The sequence below is a fragment of the Leishmania martiniquensis genome, chromosome 22 (genome assembly GCF_017916325.1).
Source record: "Leishmania martiniquensis isolate LSCM1 chromosome 22, whole genome shotgun sequence".
NCBI lineage: Eukaryota > Euglenozoa > Kinetoplastea > Trypanosomatida > Trypanosomatidae > Leishmania > Leishmania martiniquensis.
This window is the reverse complement of record NC_090157.1, coordinates 468,178-478,897: the sequence shown is the minus strand read 5'-3', so window position 1 is coordinate 478,897 and position 10,720 is coordinate 468,178. Positions and strand designations below refer to the sequence as shown.

At 62.8% G+C, this 10,720-nt stretch overlaps 1 protein-coding gene across 1 annotated transcript; it reads right to left on the bottom strand.

Annotated features, from left to right (window-relative positions):
* Positions 1-3,632: 3,632 nt before the first annotated feature.
* Positions 3,633-10,121, bottom strand: LSCM1_02951 (uncharacterized protein; the record flags this gene model as incomplete). The annotated part of the gene is made up of 1 exon (XM_067320509.1): positions 3,633-10,121. One exon carries the CDS (start codon positions 10,119-10,121, stop codon positions 3,633-3,635), a length of 6,489 nt encoding a protein of 2,162 aa, XP_067178821.1.
* Between the last annotated feature and the right edge of the window lie 599 nt (positions 10,122-10,720).

Here is a 10,720-nt window from a genome sequence, read left to right as displayed (position 1 = left end):
CACCAACGCGTACTCCTCACCTGGCTGCTGGGGCTGCGTCGCTGCTACGGCGTCACGCTTGGCCTTGGTAAACTGCAGTCGCATCTTTGTAGAGAAGACAACTCCGAGCTGCCGCATGAGGAGCAGGTGCCCTTCGATCAGGTCCCGTACAGCGGCGCAGCGCACGAGCAGCGCTTCCACACGCGGATGCTCTACGCGATCGTGTGGGCTGCGCACCACGCGGATCTGTTGCTGTAGCTGAGTGCTGTGCTCCACGTAACGGGCCTGCAGCGTGCGTAGCGAGCGCATGGCGATGCGCAGTGTCTGCAGGCGCACGAACGGGTCGGCGTGGGCGGTTGCGCTTACGCCTGCTCGGTGCTCCGTCGCATGCGCATCACCGGCCGCCGCGACGGAGGCAGCGTCGGGGTCTTCGTCAAGAAGAAGCACTGGCTGCGTCTCCATCACTCGGACCCACCTCCTCGAGATCTGCCAGACGAGCGAGGTCAGAAGGCTCAGCTGCAGTCGCGGCGCTAGACGCGTCGGCTGCGTTGCCGCGACGAGGATCTCGTCTGCCGCATCGTTGAACTCTTTCATGTCCTGTACGGTGGCGAGGCGTTTCGCCGGAATGGTGCTCAGGAAGGCGATGTACTCCTGCACCAGCTTCACGTAGCCCACGTACTCGCCTACAAAGTCCGTCTCCACCCGCTGGGCAAGGAGCCGGTGCACAAGGCGCCACTCACGCCCGCGCAACTGCTTCAGAACGTCCTCCATCCAAGCCTGCACACACCGCCAGTAGACTATGCGTTCCTGCACGACCCACACGCTGTCGTCCTCGTCACCGTCATATGCGGTGCTGACCGCCTCAGCTGGCGGGGGCTCGGCGCAGGGGCTGGCGTGTCGCTGAACGCTCGACACACCACTCGACCGGCTCGTCACGCTCACCGCTGCGGAGCCTGCCGCTTGGCTGTAGGCGCTCTGCAGCTTTTTCGTGTGCTCTTCCGCCTCTCGCATCCCGGACAGCAGGGGCTCCATCGAAAGCACCGCGCTGCAGCGGTTGCGCACCTGCAGCACGCGGCGGATAAAGCTGGGGTCCTTGGCCACTTCCCCGAGCCGGTCCATTAGCTGTGGCACATCCAGCAGAGGATTCGCATCGCACAACTGCAGGAGGTCCACGTGGACGTAGAGGGTTATGTTGACTTCGGGCAGCACTTTCTGTATCGAACGGATGCTCGAGAGGAGGTCCTGCACGTGGGTGTGCAGCGCGGACTGAGTCTTGTGGGAGCGCAATATCGGGTCATAGATGTTGTGCAAGATGGCCTGCAGGGCATCAAGGGGCCGCTGCAGATCGATGGACTGGATGTAGAGGTCCCGCACCGAGAGCACGCGAGCGCCATCGCTGCCGCCGGTGCCGCTGCTGCTGCTGGGGCCGCAGAGGTCACGCCGCTCGAGAAGGATGCAGCTCAGGGCCCTCACCTTATCTCCGGCGACCGCGACGCCGCCGCCGCCCGCACCGCGGCTCAGCATCTCCCCCTCCTCCGGTGTGGCGGTTCCCACGCCGGAGAGACTTCGGAAGAACGACGAGGGATCCGTTGTTGCGATTATGTGCGACTCTCCATCCACCGCGCCGTCACTGGCGACCTCGCAGATCGCGATGAACGGGGCGCGCACACCGAGGAGAGCCGCTTGCGACACCATGTCGACCTGCCGACCTTCACTGTGGCTGAGCTCTGCGATGCTCGGTCGTTTCAGGGCGCCCGTGTCCATTCCTCCCGCCAGCGACTCGGGAGGCATGGCAAAGTTCATGACGGCGGAGTTCTGCTCAACGGCTGCGCGCACCTTTTCCACAGTGCCGTGCTGCGTAAGCAGCACGATAAACCGCACCACATCGTCATCGAAGGGGAACATGTTAACCAATAGGGACGGGGACGTAATAGCTGGCGCGTACTCCCGCAGACGCAGGGATGGGGGGGGGGAATGCCCCACGTCAGCGCTGAGACAACCCAACGTCTGCGTGCGCAATGGGCCTCTTCTCGCTTCCGTTTTCCTGAGCCGGCGAGCACGTATTTCGTTCAGTCTGTGAAGATGCCGCACACCTTCACGCCACTCTCTCGAGAAAACGACGCGGTGCGCGTATGTGTCTCTGTGTGTGACGATCAACTGCGGGCCAAAGGCTGGCGCCGACAGGACAGTCGTGGCGAGCGAAAGACGCGGAAACAGATGACAGCAACAGAACACCCTTGGAGGGCTCAGACGCACACCCACACACTCACGCCCACACATACACATACACACAGCCAGCAGGAAATGCGGGCTGATGGAGAGCAGAGGAGGGAGAGGGTGAGTGGGTGGGTGGATGACTCGCTCTCAGCGAGACGCTTCGCAAGGGCAACAGAACAGAGAGACGAACGGTGTGGGAAGGGAGAGAGAGGACGACTTGAAGGACAACGCGCAGCTTGATAGAGTCGCTTACACATGTATACACACACACACACGCACTGGAAGAAATAGAATGAGAGAGAGGTTTCGTTCGCCTCTCTCACACTGTGGACGTTTTCCCACCGGCTCTGCTGCTCGCCTTCAAGTAAGCGGCGCGTGCGTACGAGCGTGAAGGCCTGTGTGTGTGTGTACGTGTGTGTGGGAGGGGGGCGAACAAGAAGGGAAAAAGAGCGATGACAGCAACAGAGGAGCGAAAAAAAAACGCCTGCAAAGGGTAAAGGCAGGAAAAGGCGAGCGATAGGGAGAAGTCCTGAGGTGTGTGTGTGGTTGGGGGTGAGTGGGTGGGGGGATTGTGTGTGCCAGTGCTTGTGTGTGTCTGTGCCCGGTGCGGGCCCCCGGGGGAGGAGTAAGGAAAGAATCTGGAGAGCGGGAGAGGCTTCCGTCTGCGAGTGGTATGGATGCACGTATGCGTATGTGAGTGAGTGCGTGCGTATGTATGCGATTCCTAGCCGTCACTCAAGAGGCGAGTAGGCCGTAGAGACCAAGCGTGAAAGGGGTGGGTGTGGGATAGAGAGGGAGATGGAAGGTGCGGGAGCGCGATTGGTGAAGAGAAGAGAGGACGAACGATGCGAAACGCGCAGCGGAGGTCGCGTGCTTCTGAGCCTGAGAGCTCCTCACATCTCCAAAAAACACTCACCGGTAAGCGCACGGGTGCACGATAACACACACACACAGACAGACAGACAGACACACCAGGCGAGGATGCGCACGCAGATGGACGTGGAAGTCGAAGGAGAGAGAAAGACAGGATGGGGTAAGGGTCGGGCTCAAGAAGAGCGGAGAGCGGCGAGGGGTGCCATGCATGAGTGTGTGTGGGAGGGGGGAAGGGAAGAGTATACATCAGCGCATGTACGAAAGTGAAGCTAAGAAATCGAAAGGAAGTCACACACGCACACATATACAGAGTAGTGAGGGTGGTGGGGCTGCACGGCGCATGCATGACGGTGCCACTGAGGCGTCTGCACCACAGCCTACCCGACACATACCACCTGCGTCCACGCCGTGGACCTCTGTCTCCCTCTCATCCCCCTTCCAACTGCCGCTCCTCTGTTGAACTGTCTCTGCAGAAAAAAAAGTTCGACCGATCTCGGCACGGCGCGCGTGCGTCACGGGTGGTCTTCTCAGCGCTGGTGCTGCTGCTCCTGTTCTCCTTGAGACTAGCTGCGCTCCAGCAGCACTACACTCGACAGGATCGGTGTGCGACACACGCAGCAGTCTGCCAGCAGCTCTGCACACACGTCACACACGGCATAGTGGCCGCAAGGAACGAAGATGACCACCGCCTCGGCACTGAGGCACCGCCAGCACATATGTACCTCTTGCCGCCGCATGCCCGAACGCAGCGGCGCCGAGCCGCAGAGGGAGTAGGAAAGGCCGCCAAAGTCGTTTGTCGAGACGGCACGGCAGCGGTGGCGCAGTCGATTGCGCTGCTGCCGCGCTGCGGCTTGCTGCTGGCTCCGTATAGATTCCAAGGCGGCGCCTAGCGTCTCAAAGGAAGTGTGCGACGCGAACGACGAGTTCGTTATGGACGAGGAATAGAGCTCACTCTCCTCCCCAGCAACGTCGCAACGGTCGGAGAGCGACGTGGAGGAGTCGCCGTCGTCGTCGCTTGCGCGGCGGGCGCCGACATCCCTGCGAGAGGGATGAGGCTGCATGACACGCTCCTCGCGATACTGCAGGAAGCTACGGTCCACAACTTCTGTGATGGCATAGAGGTCGTTGCCGATGCGCACGTAAGCGAGGGAGACGCCGACTGGTACCCCTTCTGGGAAGCACGCCGAGTCGCGCAGCACTTTTATCACCTCGTCTGCTGCACCGACGTCGTCGCCTTCGCATCGTCCGGCCTCGGCCAACTCCACGCAAACGCTCTTCGAGAGCGCTTTACCCACGCGTACGTCACCCGTAGAGGACGGCGGTGATCCCGCCCACGCAACAGTATCGCCAGCGCTTTTGGTGCGAGCGAAGTGCGCAGTCGTGCTGCTGCTCCGCTCCAAGTCTTCAGCGTACGCAAGCGTAGCAGTGCGCACGACACCAGCGCCGGCGGCACCTCTGCCACAGACGCCCCATCTGCCTCCCGCTTCTGCTGTACTTCCTCCGATGCCGCTGCTACCCTCACGGCCATCGTGAGTGCTTTCAGAGGACTCGGTGAACAAAAGAAAAGACGGCGACCTGCCATGCACACGCATCAGAGCCGAGTCCGCCGACACCGCATCTGATGCCGCCGTGCCACCGTCTTCGACATCGCCAGTCCCCTCCATCCTGTCTTCCTCGGAGAAGGCCGCGGTTTCGGAGCAGCTGTTCAGCGGCGACGCGGGGTGGTGATCCTGCGTTGGTGGGGCATCCGAGGATTGGCACCTTGGGTGATGATGCTCGCCGCTGACGAAGTCCCTCCCACTCCTCGACGGCTGCGGCGTGAGGCTTTCAGAAAAAAAGGAGTAGTACAGACTGTTCTCGTTGCTGGGGAGTGCCGTGCTCGTCGACGATGGCTCTCGACGGCCCCTTGTGCTTCTCTCCATGACGACCGTTGAGCGCCGCCGCCGCCGCTGCCGTGGCGTTGACGGGTGCCCTCCACTGTCAGCGTTGCTGCTTACGAGCTCGTAGCTGGCACAGCTGCTGCGCCTCTCCCTCCCAGGCGCTGCGGCGACCGCCGGGAACCTCGTTCCTCGAGGGTGAGCCACCGCCATATTTCGGGGGTGCGGTGGATCGACTGCGTCATACGCAGCGCTCTTGTCGGTAAGCGCTGCCGCTGCCGCCGCCGCAGCAACCTCTGCAGCCCGCATCACCGCCTGCGCCACCTGCTCGGCGGTAGCGGTGTAGATGAGCGTCATGCAGATCCTTGGCGGGGGTGGTTTCCGTCCGTGAGGGGATAGTCCCGACGCATGCAGCCCCTCCCGTCGTGCTTCCTCGAGGGCAACAGGGGCCCGTTCAACCACCTCGGACCCGCTCAGCGCCCATTCCGGGACCAAGAGCCGCGCTGGTTCACTTCCGTCCAACTGCGCAAGCGATCGCTGCTGCTGCTGCACCAGCTCTGCGGGCAGTGCCGGTGGTGCTGTGAAGAAAAGCGCGCCGACAGCGACGGGGATGCTGCCCGCCTTGATAGCTGCTGCCTGCCGGCGCTGAATGTGCCTCTTCCAACGGGCAAGGCTGCGCTTGAGACGTCGCTCATGCTCACGGTGCCGCTGCTCGTGAGAAGCGCAGGCGCTTGAGAGCCCGTGATCCTTTGACCCTGAGTCCCGCCGATGCCGTTGCCGCGAATGCGAGCGGGGTGAGAGCGATGCTTTACCTGGACGCTTCGCGGCTGCCGCGTCCAGCGGGACAACGACCTTGCCGTCGTTGTCGTCGTTGTCGTCAGACGCTACGGTGCTGCGAGAGTGCGATACAGATGCACCATCATAGTCAGCCTCATGGCTGCTGCCGACGCGCAGCGGTGGGGGCACCAGTGACAGGAAGGGCGAGATCTGACGACTCAGTACATCAAGGGACAGTTCCGCCACCTCGACTTGTCCCTCCAGAACGCGAGTGGCACCCCGGCATAGCGCCGCAGCGGCAGAGGCAAACGGCGATGCGCAGTTGTGCTTCGCAGCACCCCCTACGGTCCGTGGAATCGTCACGGCTGGTGTGTCGCTGCCAGTATTGCGCACAGAGGATTCTGTTCGTGAGTGCTGCGTGGGGGCGAGACTCCGCTGCATCACCAAGGCACCCGCATCAAGTAGGAGGTACACTTGCTCTGGCAGAGTCACGCCAACGGCCGAGAGGTACTGCCGAACGTCGTGAGCCGACACAGAGTCTGTGAAGACCGGCAGAGCTGGGCTGGGCAGCGGCAGCACTGGCTCCGAAACGACGGCAGTGTCCGCTGCAGAGGCTGCTGCGCCCTTCCTGGTTGCCATTCTGCCTCTCTTAGCGGAGGGTTCCACAGAAATCGTAAAGGCGCTGGCGGCGACAGAGGGCGGCGCCGCACCCGCCACAGGATCGGCCACGAGAGCGGCGGCGTCCACATGCCTATGGGCACCTGCTGCTGCTGGTAATGGTGGCTCCGCAGGAGGTATTGCGACACACACTGGCTGCACATGACTGCCAGCACCCGTGCTCGTGGCCGTGGCCATGGCAGCAGCACTGACGTCAATGAGTTCTTTGTCGCCAGCCTTGGAGCTGCTGGCAATGATGGCCGCTGGATGGGGCGGCCTAGTGGCTTCAGCGGGGGCCTTAGCTAGCTGCACTGTCGAGGGCGACGGGATGATGGTGAGGCATGACGGGCTGCCACCTCCACTACGAGGCGCCGCGTGAAGTGCGTGTGGAGGTTCTCGTATCGAGCAAACGCCGCTATCGAGGCTGTGAAGCGTGGAGAAAGAAGAGCTCTCGCGCCGATGTGCCGACGACATCGTGAATGTGGCGGAGGCACTGTTGGTGGGCATTGCCGCTGGGGTCGAGCGGTCGGCACCAGCGAGGTCGACAAAGCCCATCGCCTTCGACTTCACGAAGGACTGCTGGCGCACCGCGCCGGCGTTGCCGAGCACCTCTCCAAGGGCTCCGTCATCGGTGCTTACCCGCCTCTCCTCCGCCTGGTTATAAAACGGCGTTACGGTGCTCGAGCAAACGCAATCGATGGAGCCGGCGTTGCTGCCGCGCTGTCTGCGTGGTGGAGAGGCGCCTGCTAGCGTGTCGGAGCGCGCCGCGCACTGCAACTCAGCCCGGTTCTGGCGGTCAAGCTGCTCCATATACCGCCGTCGCGCGCGTCGCTCGTCTCTCCGAGTGAAGAAGCAGAGCACATTCTGCGCACCTGCGGCGAAGCTACGCGTTGCGCCCACCGTGAGGCTGCGGAGCAGCGTCGCACGATCAGCTCCAATCACGTAGACGAGACGCAAGTCTGTCGAGCGCGGCTGCAGCGACACTGGAGGCGCGCTTGCGCAGATGCGCGGCGGAGACGGTGCTGCAACGGCGGCGGCAGCGCTCTGCAGAGCTTCCTCGCTGCTGCTCGCCAGAGATCTCAGTTCTTCTTGGAGTTGTCGTGAAGCGGCGGAATCGGCAAGTGGTGCAGCTGCCGAATGGAAGCTGTCGCCGACTCCTGCTGCTATGCCGGATTGCTTGTTCTTCTCGCGCAGGTGACTCTCACGCAGGAACTCTGTGGCGGCGTTCGCAGCGCTGGTGCTGGGGGTACTCGCCGGCGGCAAGGCAAGCGGCGTCACGATTTCGACGGATGCATGCGCAGGAGCGGAGCTGAGGGCGTTGGGAAGAGGTGGTTGTGCGAAGGCGAGGTTGACGGAGTGCGGCCTAAGCGATGAAGGAGTTTGCGCTGGCGGCAGCGGATCACTTTGGTCTCGATCGAGGGCGTAGCTGGGGCTCTCGTCATGAGTGCAGCTTCCTGCCGGTGCAGCCGCCGCTGACGCGAGCCGACATTCATGAGAGAAGCAGCGCGCGTCTGCCGCTACTTGGCCATCGACGAGGTTGCTCGAGATCGGCCATGAAAGCGGTGCGGACGCGCAAGCGCTGCGGTTGCCGGGGCTGTCGCGGTCGTTGGCTGAGCCCCGAAGGTGACGAAGCTTGCTCCGGCTGCCTTGCGCTTCAAAAGCTGATGCGGGTGCATCCCTCGTCGCCACTCGCAACCACGCCGGAGCGGCGCTGCTCTTCTTCGTGCTACCGTGCCACCGACGCAGATGAGGCTGCTGAGAAGAGAGTGAAGAGGTGGATGATGGGGAGGGCTCACACGATGCCCGTGTTGCCACGCCACGGCCTTCTGTCGCCGACGATGACTTGACCCCGCGAGCCATGCTTCTAACGACAGCATGTGGTGCAGCGTCTGTATGCAGCGGCGTCCACGTCGGCGTCTCCGTCGCGCCACGGCGTACGACAAATCGCTCAGCCGAGAAGCGGACGCTGCAGATCAGCGATTTGTAACGCGGCCGTAGCGCCTGCGCAAGCCGCACTCGCTCCAGTAGCCCTTCCAGAGCCTCGATGGCTCTGTCTGTGGCATCCGGCATCGCTTCTGCGCCTCTGCGCCGTTTACGGCTGCCGCGACACGACTCGTGCGTGGGCGGATGCTGTGGCGGCACAACGACTGCCTTCGGTGAGTGTATGGGCGAAGATGAGGAGCGGCTCTGAAGGAAGCTCTGCTGAGGCAAGGCGGACTGCGCAGGCGGTAGAGGGGCCGCAGCGTGGCAGAGGCTGTGATCCAACAGCGCTGACGATGACAAGCTCACGTCTCGCCCAACTGAACCGTACTCGTCATTGTGCTTACAAGCGCTGCTCATGATCACCGGTATCCACGGCGCGCAGCTGCGCTGAGCGAAATCCGTCCTGCCCGCGGTGGCGCACTGAGTAGTCGCAGCTTTTCGCATGCCGGCTGTCGCCCGAGGAATGCCGGCCTTAGCGCCATCACCACCACCGCCACGGCCCCCAGCTCCGTCCTGCGTGACCCCTTCGTGGACATTTGCCGCTGCATCGTTGTCCATGTATGCGTACTGAAGATAGTGCATTAGCCGCGCGGTGATTCGCTGCGCACGCTTCCCCGACTTGCGGTCGTGACGCATGCGCTGGGCCATGGTCGTCTGCTCCGCCACCGCCGCTGCCAGAAGACGCTGACAGTGCTGTGTATAGGCAGACTTGACCGCGTCAAAGTCTGTGTGCTGTGGTGGCGTGCGAGTCAGCGGCGACGGCGCGAGAAGTGCTCTGACCCGTGCCCGCGTGAGTTTAGCGCGAGTGTACACCTGCAGCGGAGCCGCCGAGAGCTGCTGTGCGATGGCTACTCGCACCTGCCGCCCTGCATCGCTGCCCATCATTCTGTGTTGGCGCAAGGCCAGCGACGGCGCGGCTGCAGAAGGGACGAGCTGATACTGCCTGAGCTGAAGGTTCACGGTCGGCTGACGTGTTGTGGAGTCGTTGCCACTTCGAGGCGGAGTGCCCGTGCCACTGCGGCTAACTGCACCGCAAGCGTCGGCTTCCTTGCAGGCGTTTGCCTGCGTCGCCGTGGGCGTCGCAGGGAGCAGCTCAAGTGGCAGATGTAGACCGAGCACTAAGCATTGCCCTTGCAATCGAGGCTTCCACCACGCCGGGTCAGGCGAGGGGGTCAGTGCAGAGCCGTCAGCGGCTGCGTGTGTGGGCTCCACAGTCACCACAGCCACGGTGCCACGTCGCTGCTGCCCCGGGTGGTGCTGCCCTTTTTCGTGATCAACGCCGTTGCCAGCCCGGTTGAGCCTCCCCTCTTTCTTTGCCTTGCCAGCGCCGCCTCTGAGGCTGCCGGTGAGGATGTCTGTAGGCAGCTCACCTAAGACCTCGTCAGACGCCGATAGGGGCAGCGATGCCAAAAATGCGCTGGTAACCGCGACCGTCCCAGGCGAGGGTGGAGTAGCGCCCGGGCCAACGTACTCGACGGGTACCGCTGCTGGCGTCTGACGGCCATTCGCCATTACGGCTGGCGGCAGTTCTCCTCGCTGGATCGCTTCAGACGCCAAAAACTGCGGCACAGCCAACTCGTGAAAGAGCCGCGTCAGGAGCTGCGCGAAAGGTATGGCGAACACATTTTTTTCGTTGCGTTTGTATGCCCGCATCAATATGAGCAGTTCCAGTGCCTGTACCACATCCGCAATGACCCACAGGCCGAGGAGGACGAGGCACGTCCAGCAGAAGGTGTTGATAAGAGCATCAAATCCCATTCCGCTTGCCTCCCTGTGCAGTGCCCCCTTCCCACCCGTGTGTGTGTGTGCCAAGTTCACTCTTCTTGGAATGCTCGCTTGCGCTCGTAGCGTTAGAGCCCCCCTCTCTCTCACCCCTCTCTTTAACGCCTCTGCTCGCTGCGTATAGAGGAGAGGGGGCACAGAGGCCCGGGCGCATGAAATATAGGTGCGCAGTACAGCGGCACGTCTGCAGGCACGCACTTCCGTTCTGTTCTCATAGCCACCGTGCACTGCCGCTTGCCTCAACTGATCATCAATGGCAAACAAGGGGGAGGGGAGAGGCACGATGTGTGTGTGTGAGGAGGAGGTTTGGAGGGAGGTAGGGAGAGCCTTGTGGCGGGAGGAGGTCCGTACCCGCAGTTAGGGCGGAACGCGCGCGCCGGGTGCGTGCTTGCGGACTGCAGTGCCGCGGATGCGAGGGCTACGGGAGGGAGAGACGCGGGAAAAAAGGCTTGGCTCTTGAATGAGGCACACATCACACAGACGAACAAAATGGCGGTGGTGGGTCGGTGGGTGTGAAACCTTCCCAGAGAGATCCCCTCCCCCTCCCCCCACCCCCAGCTAAGAGAACGAGCGAG